The following is a 22,270-nucleotide window of genomic DNA, read 5'->3' on the forward strand; positions in this document are numbered from 1 at the left end:
ACATTAGGACCAAAAAATTTTGGCCCATGGGGGGATCGAACCCACGACCTTCGCGTTATTAGCACGACGCTCTAACCAACTGAGCTAATGGGCCACACGTTATACCTTCCCACAATAATTTCTTTTCATCAATTTGTTAATTAAAATATATAAATATAAAAAAAAGGATGCCACATAAATATTGTAAATTATATATTCATATTAATCATTCCTCTCTATTTATATTGAACAAATGATCCAAAAGAAAAATAAATAGAATAATTATTCTTTGTACTTTTGTCTATTAATATTTTTTAAATATATAATAATTTGATGAAATTATGAATATATACAAAGAGAGATATATAAAAGAATTATAAAAATATCTATGGCAAATATGAACGTGAACGTCGAAAGTATGATATATATAATATATGATAACCATTATATTGTTACAAATATATTTTGTTTTACATTTTGTTATGATAACTTTATTATATGAGATTTTGTAAAATAAATATTGTTGTATATATACGTAAAAATATATAAATATTATCTGTAATATGTCTCTTTCATTTTCACATTGTGAAAATCCATTATCATATAATAAAATAATAATTTATTACTCACCGATTGATGCACAACAAATGATTCAAGTTAACTGCAAATTACGTTGATCTATAACATAGAAAATAAAAATTGTAGTAGCGTCCAAGGTAGCGCCTTTTATTCAATTTATTTAAATAAAAAAACTAATTAATCACGGATATTAAAATTTTCCTTTTTTTTAGTGAACTTGAACAATGAAAGCGCGCGTTACACGCGCATTGTTTTTCAATTTTGTATTAATTTTTCATACTTTAGAATTTGCCAAAAATACATTTTTCCTAATAAAAAATGTCAAACGACTTGGTTATGATCGATTCAAACCGCGAAACAAACTTTGAGACAACTAACCGCAGCATCGCGGAAAAGATGAGGCTTATCAATACTTCGATTAAAATTCAATTCACTCAGTTAACATGTCTTTTTTAAAGAAAGGATTTGTATAAATAATAAATTATTTACCTCATATATATGTTGCAACTCCGCCACTTGATGCTGTCCTGGACCATTTCTTTCTCTCATCTTGCTATTTTTTATGGCATTCACTACCGAAAACAATAATTTATTATAATTAAACGCGCACTCGCAAAAACGATTAATTACAACTATGCATGCCCGTACTAATTAATCAAACTCAAATACAATAATAAATGCGCGACACTTAGCACGGCGCATTTCCGACTTTAATATGGCTGGCGACATGCACTTCATTATGGCGGGAAATAACGCGGAAAAGCGCGTAAAACCCGATACTTGCGCCCTCTTGCTAAATTTTTAGATACTAATTTCGCATGCGCTCCAACAGCAGAGCTCTCCTCTAATCTAGATTAACAACAAATTATAGATGATTGCACAAACACCGTATTGATACGTTATACATGGTCGAAAATTACCAAAATACACTTTTTTAATACGTGATAAATGAGTTGCTTTTCATTTACATCAAAACTCAGATAAATCTTACTTTTGTCTTTCTTTCATGGATATTGAAGAAAGACAGAAGTGTGAGATTTATTTGAGTTTTGATGTAAATAGAAACCAACTATTATTATAAATATATATATTATACGAAATAATTCTTTATATAAATAAGTCATATCGCGTCGATATTTACTTAATAAAGCACACCAAAAATAAATATGGAGCATGTCACCGCCTGCCTGTTTGACGTTTGAGTGTCGTCACGCGAATGAGAGCAATGTATGAGACCACGCGTACAACAATGACATGTACATGCCGTATTTATATGCTACGCAGTCAAATTGAAATATATATATCAATTATAACTTACCTCTTACCTCCATATCTTTATTTCTACGGCACGATTCAAACTGCAGCGTTTCCGTGTCTCACGTTCGCGACTGCAACTTCAACTCGATAATTTTATCGATATTTTCTATCGATATCTTTGCGCGCGAATTTAATCTCAAACAAAATTGTAACTCGATACTCTTCGATACTTAAAGTTAATTTATTTATTCATTATTTAATTAATTACTTAATTCGTTATTAAATCGTACAAGTTCAATAATTATGCGAAATGACACTTGTTAATCATTCGTCAGAGAGAATAAAATTCTGTAATTTTTTAAAAATTATTTTTTAATGTTGGAAACCCTGAATCGGAAGTTTGCATAATCGTCGCACGAGGTCACCATTATCGGAATTGAAATATCCGTCACGTCTGTCGACTTTAATATAACCTCTGTTTTGATTTTTTCGTGATTGCCTGTCGAGCGAAGACGCTGTAAAAACTAAAATCAGAAATGGGCATCGGTGGCACGTTGTACAATGTCGTTCTTAGACGCACATCTACATTTACGCTCGTCGTTTTAGCCTCCGCCTTCGTCTTCGAAAGGTCATTTGATGTGGCTGCCGACAAGATTTTTGAAACTATTAACAAAGGGGTAAATACATATTTTTTTTCTATATTTTATATCTATTTTATTTGAAATTACGTTTGACACTCTTGAGTGTCGTATTCTGAATTTTGCGATCAACTAATTTGATAAAATCAATGAATTCAAGTGAGGTTAAATGTCACCTCAAAATACTTGATATATATATATATAACAGTATAATAATGTTACATGCCAATTATCGTAAATAATAATTGAAAAATGCGTGCGCGCATGAAGAATTTATATTCCATTTTTTTAACATTAATTGACATACCATGTAAAAATAAAATCTATTACACGTTCTGAGACATACGAAATAGGACAATGATTGCATAATAGATACTGTCTTTTTTCAGAAACTATGGAAAGACATAAAGCACAGATATGAGTAATGAATGAGATATTTTAGAGACAATGTGTGTTAGCTTTATATGTAACAAATATATGCTCTATCTTCAAATATGTATAAATAAATAACAACTTAGATTTATACATGTGTATGATGTTGACGAGTTTTTTATCAGCTCCACTTGTATAGGTTTTGATTTTTTGTGTTTACGATATATTTCGTAAGACAGAAGTGTAAAATATATTTCTATTAATTTTATTTTGTCGTTTATTGGAGTATAAAAGAATGAACAATCATTATTATGTAACTAAAAATATAGATACATTATAAAAAGTAATATTATATACATAACTAATACTACTTTATACGTCTAAAGCAATTTTAATATAAAAATAGGTTGAGTATTGGGTTTAACTTTAGATACTTTCAAACTTATTCGTAGAAGGATCTATGACACGACCAGCAAAAAGAGTCTCACTTGTTACCAGATCAACAATGGCAAAAATAAATGGTCTATTTGCTATAAAAGCTGGTGCCACATTAGCCATGAGTGGTACAATCATGAATTCTGTAATTAAATAAATGTTAATATAATAATCTCTCTCAAGCTATAATAAATTCAAAGAAATTTTATAAATTATGCTGATACCTGTCACAGCAGCAGCGATAGTTCCCTCTTCATCAACTTCTATTTTAGCATTTTGAATTATATTTCCTATTCGCAAATAATCATTATATTTGATTCCTGTAAAATTCGCTGCCATACCGAAAATGTCCAGTATACCCATCTAAATCAAAATAATATGTTTATACATTCTCAATTTTTTTTAATTTTTAATGTGATATGAATATATCACATATTTATAGTAGTTGTTAATGATATAATAATTATTATAAATTTTTTTATGTATATAATAAAAACTATTCATAATTGGAATTGATAATAGTATATATATATATATATATATATATATATGTATAATGTAACAATAACAATAATAATTAAGTATTAAGATTTAATTAATGTTTTTATACTTACACGCATCAAGGATGAGCGCAAATCTAATTTGCTCTCAATGCTGAATCGTGGAATAGAGAGCATTATTTCAGTTTCGTTGAGGCTACTCAGTAAAGTTCTCATTGGCACATATGAGAGATCTTTGGATAAAATTTGGAGATTCGGGTCACTATCTTCGTGAGATGGAAGGAATATCAACATAGATGTTCTGCCATCCTTAAATATAAATTTTATATCGGTTAGTTCCTAGAATAGAATTATATAAAAACGTCTCATTATATCTATACTTTTATATTTTTATTAATATGTTGCTTTTCAAAGAGGGAAAAATCTCAAAGAAGATAAAAAAATATATAATACACTTTATGCACTATATTCCTTATAACATTATGTAGAAATTTTCTTTTTTATTAAATCTCATCTTCTTTAGACAATAGTAATTAATAATAACTTTTATATTAAATATGTTCATATGAAATAAAATATCGGCTTATTTCAATAAATTAATTTTCATTATTAACTACATTTAATTAATAATAATTTAAATATATTTAATAATAATTTTTTTAATGTAGATGTGTGTACTTTTTGAGAAATCTGAAGCATTTTGAATCCATAACTATATATTAGTTAATTAATTATCTTATGCGAATTTTCTTTCATATAAAAATGCGTTTTTTTTTTAATTTATCGACGATATAAGAATCATATCTTACCGAGTACGGGATTTCCACGACATCAGCATCAAGAGGAGCTATATAGGCATATCGATATCGGGCAGTATTCTCCATCATAGGAACGTCTTTGCAGCCGTATTGAGGAACACGGAAACACCGTGCATGTGTAGCATACCTATCGAAGGATTTCAACCATCGTCCTTTAAAGTATAAGGCCGAAGTTAAAAGTATCTGGGTGTCGGCGGGAAGAGTACCTAGAATAATATAAAATTTCGATAAAGTACTTTTAGTCAGGGGGGAGAGAGAGAGAAAGAAAGTTAGTGGAGATCAAAAATTTGCATGAAATTTTTTGTTTTGGTTTTGTTTGCTATTTTCAATAGGATTTAATAAGTACCAGGTTGGATAATCGATTTGATGTTATTCCGTGTATGTTCACGAACCCAACTGTTGATCGTGCTCGCTGCAACATTTGCATTTCCGAAATTTAGCTGTTGAATATCGGTTCCATAATAATTACGCAAGGCATTCTTATAGTTAGGGGATATTATAAGAGCTGGATTGACCCATAATCGAGTTGCTACGTCGATTTCCGTCCCGTTTTGATGACTCTGAAATAAATGTGAAATAAAAAATGAATAGAAAAAGAGACGAATTTTCGATAGAAAGAAAGGAGAGATCAGAGATCAAAAGACGATATAATTTCAAATAAATTTCAAATAAAAAATAAATTTTCTATACTATAGATATGACAACACATCTATCCTACGTTAATTTTATTCTGTTGTCGCGAATAAAAATTACCTTCATATATCTATACTGATTGTGAGAAAAAAATTGTTAACTTGACTAAACCGTTCAACTAAATAATATTTTATTAATTAAACATATAAAAATATTTAAATTAAATATAACATATATTAAATCTAACAAAACACGTATAAATTTAATTTAAATATTAATATATGTTCAATTAAAAAAATAGTAATTCAGTTGAAAGATTTAATCAAGTTAACAATTTTTTTCAGTGTACAGCATCGAAATCGTATCGACTTTTTTCAATGCGAGTTTAAATTAATAATCTTTTGTATACTTTTAAGGGCCTGAGGGTGCGTTCCGCTATTCTTCTGATAATATATTCTTCCGGTGGTAATCTTAAAGCCGCAAGCAATTCTTGACGTGTTCGACCGCCTGTGCCTTCCACCAAACTCGTCAGACCGATTTTTGCACTGGCGGGAGACACTATTAGATTCCCCTCGATGTCCTCGTTCAATCTCTACGAAATTTTTACAAACATAAATACAAATACAAATACTTTTTCATTAATAATTACGTAATTAGAAAAGAGTTTAAGTTAACAGTTCCTCTTATATCTCAAAAATTATAAATTCATAAGTCCATATATATGTATATTTATAATTTATTTTTAGCAATTCTACTTAAGTTAGTTGTTTTTTTTTTCAGAATTTATGTGAAATATTATGTTATATTTTCACCAGTTAAAGTTTTCTAAAATTCCTCACCTGCAAGAGATCGATGTTGAAAAAAGCGTATCGGTCTTCGGTGCTAGTTGCAGCTGAAACAATTGAACAGAAAACAATTTAAATTAATAAATTTTATTTCTATATATGTTACAAAAATGAGATGCATATACTATTCATATCTTCTATCATCATTGAGTAAAATAACATTGCAATTTTAATAATAATTTGTTTAATTATGCATAATGCAAGTTCCACGGACAGTTTCTGTCTATTACATTTATATATATATTTAATCAAATAATTATTAGCTTTAAAAATAATTATGAACCTAATGCTTATCATCGGTATTAAAGACCTGGCATGACTAATAATGACCAACAACTTACATGACTCCACGAACAGAAAAGAGGATTTTCCTCTCTACTAACAATAAGTCAATTGTTTGTTAAGATTTTATTTGCTGAACGAAATAAAGGCTAATTGTAAGTTACTAAAGAAGAATAACGATGGGGAACTAATCATGAGGCTCGTCGAGTGACTTGCGAGTGTTGTTTCACCGCACGATTACGTAATCGTAGAAAACGCTATTCTATGATTATTATTAATGATTTTGATTTACGATGTAGCAAAAGATAAGACTTGTGTGACGTTAAATATCGAGTTCTTATTCTCTCCGTTATTCGCGAACGAAATATCAGACATAAAGCGGAAAATATGAAAGAAAAAATAATAATTCTAATTATAGTAAAAGAGAAAATATTACGTCAAGATTCGAAGGTGAAAATTCCAATAAGACTTATGATAAATCTGTCGGTGATTAATGCAATAATAAATATGTAATAATGAAAATTCAAATGTAATACAAGCACTTAAAAAACGTCTAAGAGACATCAAAGACATGCTAAATTTTAACAATTTTCTTTATAAAAAATATTGTTAAAAAGTGTCTCTTAGACGTTTACATTGTTTATAAATGCTACCTGCGAGGACACAGAGAATCCACAAGTGTAGTAACATTTTTACAACTTGAAACTCGACAAAACTGGACACACGCGAATATTGTGTATTTCGCATATTAGCTCTCGACGAACAGATAATCACGAATAACGGAAACACGGGTGTCTGCGGGTGCTAATAACTAAACTTCCGGCTAGAAGTCATCCCCACTTTACAAACGCTGAATCCTGTTTTATTACCTCTCCTCGTCGCTATGATGTAAATACTATTATACTTCAACGCCGCTTATATATATATGTAGGTACATGAGAAAAAAATTGCATATGGTGTGGCAAGAATGATGTAATCATGTTTGAAGAATAAAAAATAAGACAAAATATACCGTCTCTCTTGATCGAAAACTTTATTTAGGCACTGATGCAATTTATTGTTAGATGAGAGATCCAAGGCATTAAGAATAAAAACTTTTACAAAACATACGTGAAGCTATTGAAAGAAACAAACAAAAACTAAAATATTTTATTTTATAAAGAAGTGTCATTTTAGGCAAATTTGAAGAATAAAATTACGAACTTTATTACTATATTATGTCTTATCTTGAAACATGACATACTTAAAAATCCATTAATTAAAATATTATTGTTTTATAAAAACATCAATATTAAAAAAAAATTGCGACAAAATACTTCATACATTGATGAGATATAATTGAAAAATATAAAAGTTTTTGAATGAAAATTTACTTTGGAATTTCCGTCCACTACGTCATCGGGATGTCCCACTTATTTATGACACTTATATGGTACATCAAGATAAAGACGTAAATGTCAGTTAAAGCAAAAGCAAACAATTCATAGAATCATAATAGTCACCGATAAGGATAAGGACCAATAAATTATAATTATAATAATGACATCAATAATTCTAACATTAGCGTATAACCCATAATCATGCATAATAATAATTTTGTTATTTGCATTTTAATAGATAATGTGACAGAGAAAACTCATCAAGAGGAAACATGTTACCAATCAATTCTTGAATAAAATTTAATACAATAATTAGTTTTACTAATAATTAGTTGATTAAATTTGGATCTGCTAGATTTAAAAAATACAATTTAATTTCTTACTTATCAACATTCCTGAAATAGTTAAATTGCTGTTGAGAGTGACATACTTTACTGAGTGAGAGAGGACATAAATAAATGAAGGAATTACTACTTTGTACACATTTGCGAGCGTATACATAAAATATATATTTAAAAAGTTATATAAAAAATATACCACTTACTATTCTCTACTTACTACTACTAACTTATCTAAACTCGGATTCTTGTATTGCGAAGATGTATGCCTAGGTATTTGTTACATAAAGTCTATAACAATCCATAAATTTACACTTTGTACAAATAAATTTATATCTTTGGCATATATATTGACATTCGATAAAGTTATATCGAGAATTAAAATAAATAATTGATTCGTGAAATTTATGCAAAAACTTAATATTACACACGGGGAATAGGAATTAATAGAGTAAATTTTTTTATTTATAATAATATATAGTGTGTGTTATCCAAATATTTAATAACGCTATAATTTAAAGCAAAATTGGCCAAAAAATCCCGTTTTATGATATTCTAATGTATAGAATATATTTTTTATATTTGCAAAAAAAAAGTTGTTCATATATTCGACGAATCTAAACAAATAAAACTTAGTCAAATCGGAAAACCGATTTTGTCCAACTCTTAACTTATTTTTAACTATCTATCAAAATACAATTATATACTACAAATACAAATACATGGAAATAGAATATTACATAAAGGATAATACATGTATTACTAATGCATGCAATATTAATATGTTAATTATTTCACCCAATAATTCCTTTTCCTAAACAGACCCTTTTTATTTATACAGGGTATTTTTAGAGATATTTTTTTCAAATATTACTTCAAATTTCAAATTTTATTTTCGAAAAGACAAAGAAACAATATATTAAACAATATATTAAATAAAAATATCCTTTTTAGGTAAACAGTATCATTCTGAATAAAAGATCTTTGATCTTTAGAAAAGAACTAATCTTATGCGTTATCTTTTTCTCTTTTTTGTTTTTTTTTTTTTTTAATAATACAAAAAATTTAAGTCTAAATACCCTGTACAACACCAAACCGCTGTTAATAAAGAGAAAATTTAAATATTAATAGTATCTATTTTTTTATTTTATTCAACGCAGCTAACTATAAGATTAATCAAAGTCTATTTGCTAAAGAGAAATTCTTACACCGGAGTAAAACCACACCATTATTACATTGTAGCCATTATCGCCATCATAAAAGACATTAAATAACTTTATGATAATTTACCGGGATTAGGAGTTACTGTTGCTGCATCCGGATTAAATCGTGACGGAAATTCTTGCGATATTTTCCCTGTAGTCCCAGATGCACTCAAGGGATTCTGCACTATGCCTATATAAAGAATGGTAGCAGTGGTTTCGTCCTCGATGTAAAACACAAATGGATGATTAGCATGGAATGTGCCCTCTTCTATCTTATTTCCAATCTGTACCTCTGTTAAAGACAAAACAAATATAAGAGTAACAGAAAGGACATGACAAAAAAATATTTCAAATGCAAAAAATGCACTTTTTTAATCATATTTTCCACTTATGATATATTATAAACAATCAAATAAAGCAACTGAGTTGAAAAAATATTGAGATATTCAAATAAGTATAATACGAATGTACATTTTCTTATTTCTTTTATAAATTTAATTATATTTAAGATGTATGCAAATGTATGTAGATAACACTAACATCTGAATAAATTTTATAAAAGATTAAATAAATTCTAATTATATAATTGGTAAAATTTATTTAAAAAATTACGAAAATATCACGTCTAACATACATATTTATTTTTATTTACTTTATTTTGCGTATTTCTCAATGAATTCATTATATAAAATAAATTTTATTAATTAATATATGTATATACATATATGTAATTTTTGTATTATATATATAATATATAAAACATATATACCTGTTGCAGCATAAGCAACTGTCCCGTTTTCATTTACTTCTATCCCAGTTTTATGCACCACATCAGACACTTGTAAATGTCTGGAAGCCCGTTTTGTTTTCGCTATACCTGTTAACAACGCGGTATCATCGAAGATATCGCGAATACCAAGCTGTTACAGAACAGAAAAAAGCATGTAAAAAATAATCATATTATAATAATAAACATATTTTTAAGATTGTACAAAGTGAATTTTATACAAAAGAAAAACCGTTATTAAATCGGTAATGTATGTCTGCATTTCAACTTAATGAATATGATATATTTAATGCTTTTTTTAAATATAGAATAATGAATAAATTACCTCACGCAAAGTATGTTCCAAATGACTTGTGAATTCGAATTTGAATTTCGGAATCCAAACGTTGAGAGGCAATTCTTGCATGTTCCACATGTCGCTCGCGAGTATGTATGAATTAATCTGATTGACAATATGATTCACACCGGTCAACGTGTGTGGCAGTACAATATACATGGCAAATTTGGAGCCCTGAAAAATTTTTATTCTCGTTATTTCCATGATTATCTATTCATAAAATTATATAGACTGTCACATACATCATAGGGAATTCGAAGAATCTTCGCATCGAGTCTTGATGATTCGGCATAATAAAATCGAGCTACACAATGCATATACGATACATTTACGCTCTGATTGGGGTTGAGGTGAAATTTGGAAACGCGTGTGTTCTCGGGTGCAAAGTACTTGCGGCGCCAAGCACCTTTGAAGAATAATCCATTCACGATCAGCATCACCGAATTCTCCAAACTCTTTTCTAAAATATAAAATTAATATTATGTAGATAGAGACACGTTATAACTGTATAAATCTTACTAATTAATGTAACGAAGTATCTTGTTTTTTTACAACTGCATTATTTTGCAATTAATTCAAATTGTATAATTATATATTTACATATTATATTTGTATAATTATATAAAATAATTATAGAAAAATTATTTAACTGGAATAGATCTTTTACACATGTTTCATATATCATCAAGATAGCTTTAAGCAAACCTACCATCATCTATCATTTTTTCAATATGTCCATTCGTAATATTATTGACCCAAGAATTAACTTTAGTCGCAATTGTATGCGTATCAGATAAATTGGCGTTGATCACATCAGTATTATAAAAAGTTTTTATTGTCGCTGCGTAGCGTTGTCTGGTCAGCACATTATTATCGATATAAATACGTAATCCAATATTTAAAGCATAAGCAGGAGACTGAGCCTATCAACAAAGATAGTACATAATTTTATATTATATATGTTTTGTACATAAAACCTTTTGGAAAAAATAATATGAGAATATTTTTGCATATTTATAAATTAATTACTTGCAAAGATTTTAAGATATTGTTAAACTTCTCTCGAGTAGCCAGCACACTAAGCGGAAGCTGCATGACTTCTGCAAGTTCACGTGCGGTTTGATCTTGAGCTCCTTCATAAAGAAGCACTAATGCTAACTTTATGGATATTGGTGACAGTAATACATTCCCTGCATTCGTCTTGGCCAAATTCTAAAGAAAAAGCAAGAGGAACAATATTTAATCAAGCAAAATATAACTATTTAAACTATCTGAAAGAATTCTAAAGGATGTTAAAAGATTTTTCTTTTACATGTCTTATCTCTTACAATTAAATATTCAAATTAGATATTTGTCGTTATTAAATTTTCAAGAGACTATGAATTTAAATACCCTGAACAATATCCAATCGAAAGCAGAGAAGCGTTCTCCATGATAGGGTACAAAATCTTCCTCATCTTCAGTTTGGGGAGTAATTGAAGAATTGTTTGTCTGTGCAAGATCTGGCGTTATAACGCACATACATTTTTTTATAAAAAATACCATGATTGAGAGACACAGTAGATATTCTGTAATTAAATATTTTTTATTTATATACATCCTCGAATATATGTATATTGGATCACACACATACACAAAATCGTCAATTTTATTTTATAAATTATTTATTTATAAATTATTTTCTATTTTAATTTAAAGTTTTTTGCTTAACAAACTGATTGAGGCAATCATGTTTTTATTTTCTTTCTTATGTTTTTTTATTATGAATTTTTGAAAACGAGTTTTGACGTACTTAAAATGTAAATACATAAAGTGTAAATAAAATAATAAAGCACGTTAATTTCAAGCATAAGTTTTTTAACAAAAAAAATACATAAATAATATATACGTACCAAATATAGGTATATAAAATTTAAAATTTAATTACCAATATACTTTTTGAAAAATTGAAAATTGACTTAAAGATCTAAAAGAAAGATAATGACAAAAATCTTCAAAATAAATTTCAAAAATGAGTTCATAATTAAAAATAAACTTGTAAATAATGACAATAGAATTTAATATCAAGTAAATAATATATTAGTTTTATATATATAAAGATGAACAAATTTTTTGTTATATTAAATTATTTATTACACAGTGATATAATATTTCTTCTCGTTAATAATCTTCTAATTCAAATGTTTGAATAAATAAAATAATATAGTGTTTTCAAGAGTTTTCTATAATTATCTGCATATCTCATATAATAAATTTCCTGTTTCGTATCTGTTTTGTATAATTCACAATACATAATTCATAACAACATTTCCGGATAGTACAAGTTGATAATAGTAACCACAAAGATATAATCCAAACGGAAACTTAACTTCGAGGAAACCGCATTTTTGTTGGCGGTCAGCAACCTCATTTGGTAAACAAGACCTTGAACTTTTTATAGTCTATAAGAAAAAACATTTCGAGGACTTCAACACTGATCTCCAGTTGCATCCTGTTTATCTTTGGCGTTTACTTAATTCCACATTTTTTATGGAGATTCATTAATTCAAGAGAATTCAATTTTTTGACACAGATTGAATGATTAATTGTGAATTGTACTAATTAAAATCATTGGATAATTACAATCATTTCATTATATATATATATATACACACACATATATATATGTATATACTTGGACCTTTATATTTTTCAATGACATTATAATAGAGATGTTTAATTAAATTTAAAATATTTTGAAAATATGCTTTAATAATTGTTTTATATTTTGATCTGTTATTTTGTGTTATTATCTTTAAAACTTAAAAAAATTTTAGAAAGAAAAATTTCATTTACCCAATTTGAGCCGCATGATTGATGAATTGCTCCGTACTGTCAGGATTTGTTATTCAGTCTTATACTTTATAAATTATTGTGATTTTCAGCCTTTGACGCTCACGATAGTCAGACTGTAACACGTTCGTGACGCGACTGGTATACGATTAAAACCGGTCAGTGCCTGACAATCCGGTGTATTATAATCCATCCGCGAGAAAGAGTAGTGGTAATGCGTGGAGAGGTGCGGAAAGATCTCTGGCAGGAGAAGGAAACTGTGAACATGACTCAAGAATGAACAATTTTGTATATGCTAAATTATAAGATTTCGCTATTAATAATACTTTTTATGTAAAATCTTTACAATATCTACATTAATCATACGAATTAACTAATTAACAATATCTACATTAATCGTATGAATTAACTAATTAAAAACATTTAATTACATTATTGTCAATGTTGTATAAGTTCTTTGATGTTTTCTGTATACATTTTTTTCTCTTTATATATAGATATATTCACAGAAAAAAATATAAAAAGTAAGAAAACTTACATAACATTGATTTACGATAATCATATTTCCTCTGACTTTAAAATTCTTAGACCTTTGTACATTTAACACAGAGAGATTTGTATTTCATAAAAATCCAGTCAGGCGTGATAATACGCATGAACGCATGGAAAACAATTGCGGTTATTAACGTAAAAATATATAATTAAATGATAGTTACTTATATAAATCAAATGTGGAATATAAGAAATAACAGGAACTTTTATAGTGATTATCGTATAAGATGTAAATTACTAAGTTTTACGAAAATATTTTATCATTTATATTGAAATGCTTTCCATAAACATCAAAGATTATCACTAACACGTAAAATTTACTGAAAAAGCGAGTATAATAGTATAAAACATGCAAAATAATGATGAACAAATTAGATGTTAAATGACTTACGATATATAACAAAAAAATTCATAAATCATCAAATATTCTTTTTACATAAAGATGTATAAAACAACATCATTGAGTCTTCGCATCTTGTCCGATAATTTTTTTGCCTATTGTCCTAAACTCTTATTTGTGTTTGGCATCCCTCTTATCCAGCTTACTATATAAAGCTATACTTATCAAACGTTTTGCCAACTATTGCGGTGGCGATGTCTAAGTTTTCCGGCGTCATATATATGCCGGCTAATTCCTGTACCATAAACAATAAAATCATTAAATCAAATAATATAAATAACTATTTATAAAAAAGGCTTCACATATATGAATATATATTCATCATTTTCATATATAAGAATCATTCTTATAAGTAGTCAGTGTCTGTCCGTTTGCTAGTGTGCATGTAGATAATGCATTGATACAGCTATATTCTTAGTATTATTTTAAATATAAATTTTAGAAGAAAATAAAAAGATCATTGAAAAAATGCAATATAAAATAATTCCAAAAAATAAATTCTTGCAGTGAAATTGCAATCTCATATATATATATATATAAAATAGTAAAAAAAACTCTCTAATAAGCTTAACACGATATTAACACAATTTTATTTCAAGTGTGGCTTTCAAGTCTAGATCGTCCTTATTCATTCCTGAGGAAAATAAATGACATATTAGTTGCAAAAATATTTCAACTTGCCTTGGTTTTGTCCGTGAAAGAATTGCAGATCGATGTGTATGTGCAAACCAAGCTGCTAGAAACACCCACAAAAATGACTACGACAAGTGGCAGCAGGAAGGTACCAGCGCGAGCAGAGTAGAAGACCAAACTAGCGACGAAAGGTATTAAACTGGAGAAGATGTTTTCGTACGGCAATCGGGAAATTTTCTGTACAGCCGTCGTTTTCGGGGCCAAATAGCCCTCATATCCGGTAGTCACTTCAACTCTTCCTGTGTTGCTCGAGTATTCTGGATAAGTTGGATAAGTATACGAAGATGGTGGAGGATTATTATTTTGCACAGAGTTATTATTTTGCACACCACTGATAGGCAACTGCTCGTTCATTAATTGCCTTTCTGACCTCTCCCTAACATGCATTGGTTCGATTGTTGCTGCATACGCCGTACTAATCAAAGTTGAAATAATCATAGGAAAAAACATTTTTCAATGCAAAGTAGACCTTTGAAATATCAAAAAAGAAATATTAAAAATTTTCAACTATCAATATCATTTAGGAATTATATGACGATTAAATGATAATGTGATAACACGACTATTTTAAATTTATTTATTTAATTATTAATCTTGTAGAAAATAACTTGTTGCTCTTGCGTTATTATACAATATTGTTTTTTTTCAATAATCTCGAAAAATGAAGTTATTTCACTCAGTAAGAATTTGAAACTGACACAAGATGTCTGCATTCAGTCCTTATATATATATGCCCGATGCATTATTCTTTTGACTATCTGGTATCTTATCTGACTGTCCTATGACTGTCCTATGACTGTCCTATGATTGTCCTGAATAGTTTTTATCCCTTATCCTTTATTGAAAAAAAATCGTTTCGCATTCCGCATTTATCATTCGAAGGAATAGCTTGCTATATATCCTGTATTACTGTACATTTGTCTAATATTTTTGACAATGATTTTGATATGATATTCACATATAAAAAAGCTATATAAATAAATAAACAATCATATTTGTATAATTTTCGTATTACAATGTTTTAATTATCTTATTCAGAACTTGCCTGTTACTATTAAAAATAATCAATTACAGTAAGCTAACAGACATATTATCTATAAATCCATCATTTTATCATGAGTAAACATATACATAAGAAATTATATCTTTTTACGAAAGCTTTGATATATAGGTACAAGTGGATATAAACTACGAAAATATTTCGTTGAAAAAATGACGACAAAATGTCATTAGAGTAAGTAATGAAAAAAAACACGAGTTTTGGATAAATCGAGAAATTACGCGTCTCAAAAAAATTGATGAAGATATACTATCATTCATAAATCATTGTTATCCGATTGTAAAGATAGATCTCTATACACAATGTTATACGAAAACATCGTTATAAAAAAAATAATAATGAATCTTTAACGAGTGTATTTACACATGATTTGTACATCTAAAAATAAATTTCTTATAGCTATTATACATCACCGTTTGATTCGATTTCTGTTCCTCCTTTTAATTAATCATTTTGCACTTGTATGCGCAGTTGTTCGATCTCGTCTTCACTACTCTCGGAATTATCTGTCCTTTGTCTTTTGACATTTCTTGTTTTCTTATCTGAACAGGAATGTTTTCGCCTGTTTCGTTCTAATTTCCTTTCAGCTCTTTCTAATATCGTATCGTTATCGGCAAGTACGCTCGACTCGACATCTTCTTTAACGCAAAATGAATCCTGAAATCAAAGTTAAATAAATATTCCGTTGGTTTATTTTGTATAAAAAAATCTGATCGATTATATGTGGCAATTTAAGCACATAGCTTGCAATAGATCAAATAATTTACATACATAAAGATACGAATCTTCCACTTGTGACAAAGGTTGCGAATAGAGTTCTCTATCTAAATCAGGCGATGGTGGTTTTCTGAAATGAAAGGCACCTGGTCGCTTGATCGGACTCTTAATAGTTTGCAAATAATGCGCATGCATGTCAACAGTATCTTGATGTTGTGTATAGCTCACGAAATCTGCAAGATCATCTTCATCTATAACAATGGTTTCATCTGAACTGACGTCAGAATCTACTTCCGCTTCGTCATCTATAAACTCGTTTTTAACGTTGTTTCTATGTTTGCGTTCACGCTTCATTTTCTGTTCGATCGTTTTATCCGAAGGGAATATTTGTTTTGACGAACTAGATTCCAAAATACTATTATCTTTTTTACTATTCGTGTATCTACTAGGTGCTTTAAATAAACTCAAGTCTATCTTGTCCGGATGTTGGATCTTATTTCGTTTCAAAGACAATGTCGCACGTTTGTTATTAATCAACGTTGATGTATGCGGCTCCATATTTGTCAATCTATTATCATAGCAGCTTGTGGATTCCAAGTGTTTCGATGTGGTATGAAAGTAGTCACTTTCTGAATTTTTCGATGTACTAGGCAAACAACTATTTTTATCTTCACAATTTTTTGACGTATCGCGAAAATAACAGCTTTCAAGCTCATTAAATTTCTTTCTGTTACTCTCTATGATCATGAAGTCTTCATCGGAATCATCCAAGAAATCGAAATTCTGTTTTACAGTACAGGATTTTGGAGTAGAATTGCAAAGATTTGATAACTTGTTTCCTATTCTAGGACTCGTGTTTCTCTTTTCGATTTTAGTGTCATTTTTAGTATTCACAGAAATCCAACCAGCACTCTCATCAATTGATTCCTCGTTACATATAGAAGGTTTCGGCGATATTTTCGAATCTTTTTTTATTCCTGCTATTACATCAATAGCTTGAGTTATAGATAACAGACTTTCGTCCGTTTTCGAATTGTGCATGGATTTATCTATATTAGATTTATGCCTAACAAAATCATTTATATCATCATCACTATCAAAAACCAAATCTTGCATTTCGTCTGTGAAACTTTTTATAAATTTATTCATTTGATTAGATTTAGCAGGTAATTTAAATAATGATGAATTTGAATTAGATTTAGTAACATTATTTTTCTCATCAAAGGTGGTAACAATATTTTCACTAGTAATATTAATATTTTCATTAACAGAAACATTTGGAAAGTTTGAAGATATTATATTTTGTCGTGGTATTTCCTGATTTTCTAAGTCATCTTCAATTGAACTAAATGACTCATCTAATATGTTTTCAAATAAACTAGATTCTAAATCTGTTGTGTTATTTGGTACATCTGTTCCTATATCAGTAATTTTGTCATTATCTTTCGTATTAGATACAGAAGCTTCAGTATTAATCGAATTTAATTTAACATCTCTAACTTGTTCATCTATATGTGAAATTGTTGTTTTATCCGAGTCAGAACTTTCATCAAGTATGTCTTCAAATCTTATTTCGTTGTCATCAATGTTTTTCTCATTTTGAACAGTACACCAAAAATTATTATCATTTATATCAATGCAATCATTATTATCATCTATAATATCAATGCAATCATTGTTATGAATAGTTTCATCTTCATTATTTTTACATTGCATTGACAAATCATTTTCTTTATCTTCTGCTAATGAAATATCTTTAACTCTCGTAAAGGAAGATAAACAATTAATAACTTCTATGTTAGGCAATATAAAATTGAATAAATCTTTAACTGGCTTTGGCGCAGGAATGTAAGTTGTATCCATTTTACATACAGTCTTCTCTGATGAGATTTCTTCTTCTGACATTTTTACTGCACATAATGTCAGAAAATCGACTCCTGCGTTATCATCAGATAGCAGTTTGACATTATTAGGATTTATTGTATTATGCAGTTTATTACTTTGTGTTGGTTGAGTAAGATTATTACATATATTATTTTGATTCTGTTCATTGCATTTATTCATAAGAAACTTCATCATTGATGATTGATTTGTATCTTTTTTTATAGCTGAGGCTATGTGAAATAAATATAAAATAAATAATATAAATAAATGTAAATGTAAAATAAATATATACATTTTTCACACAAAAAAGATATTAGACAATCTCTGCTAGTCTTATAAATATATAATAAAATATAAAAAAATAAATATAAAATTAAATTAATCATAAAAATAACTCACTTTCTTTCTGTTTTGTGCAAAATGCTTCATTCTTCTTTTTGATTTCCTTTTTCTCATTTCCTTTCCTTTTCCTTTTATTCTTTACATTTGGCGTCTTTGGAGGTGCAGTAATATGCATCTTGTAACATTTTGGAGTAAATTGACTTGGTATCATTCTAGGATTATTCTCATATAAGGAAGAGACAATGTTGCTTGTGTTTAATATTTTATTGTTCAAAGAGTCTCTCTTAGAAAGTGTGGACTTCAAATTCTACAAAGCATTTTAGTAATATTGGAAGGCATATATATAAAGAAGTATATAATGTAATATATATTTTCAATTACCTCGTGTTCCTTTCCATCTGTAACAAGAATAATTATATGACCATCTCGTTTACGTCCCGTTCTACCCATTCTTTGAACTAATCTTATTGGAGAATGTTGTGATACATCAAAACATATTATGAGGTCTACTTCTCCTACGTCCAATCCTTCCTCACCTGAATCATACATTATAAAAAAATTAATACATTTGAAGATTGATACATATAACCATAAGATCGATAAATGTGATAACTAAAATCATTGTTCTGTTTATTATTAATAATTATGCAATAATTATATTTTTACCCACCTATACTTGTTGAAATCAACACATTGACATGATTGCTTCGAAAATCCTCCAATGCTTTTATTTGTTGCTTCTGTTTCTGACCAGCTTGACCAACAAACATCTGTGGTCTGATTACTGGTTTTGATTTCAAGAGTAAAATATAAACTTCATTGACTATGTCTCTGTACTAGAGATTTGTAGAATAACATATTAACATTTTCGAATATAAATTTAAATACTCTATATATGTTTTTATTATAATTTTAAAATATAAAATAAAAACAAGATTGTTATATATAAAAAATGAAAAAATAATATACAAACTTCAACAAAAACTATAGCTCTTGTGTCTCTTTGATCACCGTTATTGCTTTTAAAATGATGCTCAAGCAATTCTTTTAATTTGTAAAATTTATTATGTCCAAATACAAGATTTACTGGTATCTGAAATAATTAATTTTCAAAAATATTTTATAAAAATTTTATTGTATTATTAGGATATTTTTACAAACCTCATTTACATGTCCATTAGGAAGTATATCCGGGAATGGTCCGAGATAAGTTTGTATATCATGAAGTAAACTTTGCAATTGATTTTCATTATGTATCCAAAACTTATCAGAATGAGCTAAAAAAATAATTTTTTAAAAATCTTTATCTTTGTTAATAAATATATAATTGCAGAATATTTTAAAAAGTTAATTATAATAGTTTATAGAGTATAAATAACATACTTTCATAAAATTTACAAAAGGCACGCAATCCATGTCTGATCATAAGTTCATAAGCATGATACATAGTTAATAATATATTTAATGTCTTCATAATTTGTCCATAATTTCCAGATTTGTCTGTCTTTTTTTTAAATTCATTTAATAAATGAAATATCTGCAAAACATTGTCAAAGTTATATCATTAAATTATTATTATTATAGGTTAAATTATTATACATTATATTACACTTCTATAAACTAAATTTATAATTACCCTTCCTTTAGATATATTTGCAGTCTGAGCTTGTAATATATTACATTGCATAAGAAATTTAACATGGCGATCCATAATAATAATATATTTGTCTTTGAATGTAGCTAATTCATGGCTAAGTGGTACCAAAATAATATCTACTTTTCTTTTATTAACATATGGCACTATGTCAATTGAAGTCTCATCTCTTAATTCCAAACGGGAAATATGTAAATTTTGTATTACCTACACAAAACATATTAGAAAAATAAAATAATTGTTTTTTTACACTTAATCTCCATAAAAATAAAAAAATATATAATACAGAATTGTTACTTACTTCATGAACATTATCCATTTTATTTCCAGGTGTAGCAGAAAGTGCTAATATCCTAAAACACTGACTCTTAGTGGATAATATCCTGATACACTAAAAATTATAAACCTTATCAGTTTATTACAGAAATAACAATTAGTAATTCATATATTACTAATGTTTCTTTACCTCACAGTATGAATGTTTGCCTAAAGCTTTATGAGCTTCATCTATAACAATGCATTTAACTAAATGACTGGGAACAACTGATCTCTCAAGATCGTTATGAAATATTTGTGGAGTGGCAAATATTATTCTTTTCTTGCACCAAGCCATTTCACGATTTTTTTGATTAACTGCGCCTATAATACATTTATATATATATGTATATATAACATACACATAACTATAGAATACATTATTTAAAGCACATATATATATATGTACACTATTAAAGTTATAATAGTAAAATATTAAAACCTGTAAGTTCTATCATTTCAACACTTGGAATACCCATTATTTCGTAACATGCATCAATTTGTTGAGCAACAAGAGGTTTTGTCGGTGCTAAAAACACAATCTTTCCAAATGGATACCATCTCCAGAAATTGTACATCACAACAGCAGCGATAAAAGTCTTTCCCAAACCTGCAACAAGATTAAAAATAAAAATACGCACAATTAATTTATGTTGTTATTGTAATAACAAATAATTCTTTTCATACCAGTAGGCAAACAAACCAAGGTATTTTTGTATAAAACTGATTGAACTATATTATACTGGTATTGGCGAACTGGATAATTTTCCGGATATATCCAGATATTTCCAGCTGATAAACTGAATCCTTTGGTGTCCGGATCATTTGAAGTTTCAGTATCTTGTATCGTAAGTTCCATTTCGGCACTTTGTTCTGGACTTTGTGCCATCTTTGTACTTCAGAGACAAATTTGATCAATTGGTAGTGATAACTTTTTAACATAATCAATATTAATTTAAAAAAAAAGACATTTAGATAGTATGGCATCATTTATATTGCATTCTGAGGATTTGTAAGAATACACAAATCACACAAACGTCTTCACAAATTACATGAAATATTGATTAGAATAGTTTTTATCAGACAAAAAATTATAAGAGTATGTATATATAGATATATATATATATATATATATATATATATATATATATATATATATATAACAATTTAATTTAATGTATGTAACCACAACTTAAAAAAAAAAATTAGTTGTCAATCTTCAACTTGGCTTTCAAACATGATTTTGCGAAGCGACCTCTCTAAGCTCAGACATTAAATATTATTTATCTAGAGCGTAAACTTGAAATATTTCGATTGACCAATCAAAACAAAAATATTTTTATCTCTTTATTTTGGTTGGCCCATGGAAATTTGGAACGCAACCAATAATGACAGGTAAAGGTGCACTAAAAATAGAACCTCGCATTCCTTCTAACT

The 22,270-nt window shown here is 28.0% G+C and overlaps 4 protein-coding genes, 1 long non-coding RNA gene and 1 other non-coding gene across 10 annotated transcripts in view; 1 reads left to right on the forward strand and 5 right to left on the reverse strand.

The window, feature by feature from the left end:
- Positions 1-1,932, reverse strand: part of LOC114929302 (uncharacterized) — a 32,566-nt gene extending 30,634 nt beyond the window's left edge. Inside the window, exons 1-3 of the long non-coding RNA XR_003819228.2 lie at positions 1,877-1,932; positions 1,048-1,130; positions 610-657 (exon numbers count right to left, since the gene is read on the reverse strand). This is a non-coding gene — a long non-coding RNA (uncharacterized LOC114929302). The remainder of the gene's footprint in view (positions 1-609; positions 658-1,047; positions 1,131-1,876) is intronic.
- On the reverse strand, positions 21-94 carry TRNAI-AAU (transfer RNA isoleucine (anticodon AAU)). Its single transcript has one exon. It is a non-coding gene; the product is annotated as a tRNA-Ile (tRNA).
- A 289-nt stretch (positions 1,933-2,221) lies between the features above and the next one.
- ox (ubiquinol-cytochrome C reductase complex subunit oxen) lies at positions 2,222-2,976 on the forward strand. Its single transcript, XM_029300775.2, has 2 exons — positions 2,222-2,492; positions 2,843-2,976. Exons 1-2 carry the CDS (start codon positions 2,352-2,354, stop codon positions 2,876-2,878), a joined length of 177 nt encoding a protein of 58 aa, XP_029156608.1. The 5' UTR covers positions 2,222-2,351; the 3' UTR covers positions 2,879-2,976.
- Positions 2,977-3,069: 93 nt separating this feature from the next.
- LOC114929280 (uncharacterized) lies at positions 3,070-14,225 on the reverse strand. 3 transcript variants are annotated; one of them, XM_029300770.2, is made up of 16 exons: positions 14,160-14,225; positions 13,220-13,456; positions 11,777-11,952; positions 11,414-11,596; positions 11,094-11,307; positions 10,627-10,844; positions 10,373-10,558; positions 10,030-10,180; positions 9,346-9,552; positions 6,051-6,103; positions 5,621-5,803; positions 4,925-5,138; positions 4,570-4,784; positions 3,875-4,069; positions 3,485-3,623; positions 3,070-3,403 (listed from the first exon to the last, which is right to left on the reverse strand). In XM_029300770.2, exons 2-16 carry the CDS (start codon positions 13,233-13,235, stop codon positions 3,252-3,254), a joined length of 2,502 nt encoding a protein of 833 aa, XP_029156603.2. In that variant the 5' UTR covers positions 13,236-13,456; positions 14,160-14,225; the 3' UTR covers positions 3,070-3,251. The 3 variants fall into 3 exon arrangements, with proteins under 3 accessions (XP_029156603.2, XP_029156602.2, XP_085336334.1); XM_029300769.2 differs by lacking the exon at positions 14,160-14,225 and adding an exon at positions 13,755-14,023; XM_085480208.1 differs by lacking the exon at positions 14,160-14,225 and having other exon boundaries at positions 13,220-13,473.
- An 88-nt stretch (positions 14,226-14,313) lies between these two features.
- On the reverse strand, positions 14,314-15,354 carry LOC146724293 (uncharacterized). The gene is made up of 2 exons (XM_085480209.1): positions 14,850-15,354; positions 14,314-14,403 (listed from the first exon to the last, which is right to left on the reverse strand). The coding sequence occupies exons 1-2, from the start codon at positions 15,309-15,311 to the stop codon at positions 14,314-14,316; spliced, it is 552 nt and encodes a 183-aa protein (XP_085336335.1). The 5' UTR covers positions 15,312-15,354.
- Positions 15,355-15,422: 68 nt separating this feature from the next.
- On the reverse strand, positions 15,423-22,091 carry Fancm (FA complementation group M). Of its 3 annotated transcripts, none has more exons than XM_029300768.2 (14): positions 22,026-22,091; positions 21,521-21,729; positions 21,276-21,443; positions 20,985-21,157; positions 20,820-20,909; positions 20,501-20,725; positions 20,248-20,401; positions 20,026-20,141; positions 19,838-19,957; positions 19,535-19,700; positions 19,246-19,400; positions 18,922-19,171; positions 16,693-18,752; positions 15,423-16,578 (listed from the first exon to the last, which is right to left on the reverse strand). In XM_029300768.2, the coding sequence occupies exons 2-14, from the start codon at positions 21,720-21,722 to the stop codon at positions 16,366-16,368; spliced, it is 4,092 nt and encodes a 1,363-aa protein (XP_029156601.2). In that variant the 5' UTR covers positions 21,723-21,729; positions 22,026-22,091; the 3' UTR covers positions 15,423-16,365. The 3 variants fall into 3 exon arrangements, with proteins under 3 accessions (XP_029156601.2, XP_085336332.1, XP_085336333.1); XM_085480206.1 differs by having other exon boundaries at positions 22,020-22,088; XM_085480207.1 differs by lacking the exon at positions 22,026-22,091 and having other exon boundaries at positions 21,537-21,595.
- Positions 22,092-22,270: the final 179 nt, after the last annotated feature.

The sequence above is a fragment of the Nylanderia fulva genome, unplaced genomic scaffold (assembly GCF_048542155.1).
Source record: "Nylanderia fulva isolate GAGA-0341 unplaced genomic scaffold, ASM4854215v1 Scaffold14, whole genome shotgun sequence".
NCBI lineage: Eukaryota > Metazoa > Arthropoda > Insecta > Hymenoptera > Formicidae > Nylanderia > Nylanderia fulva.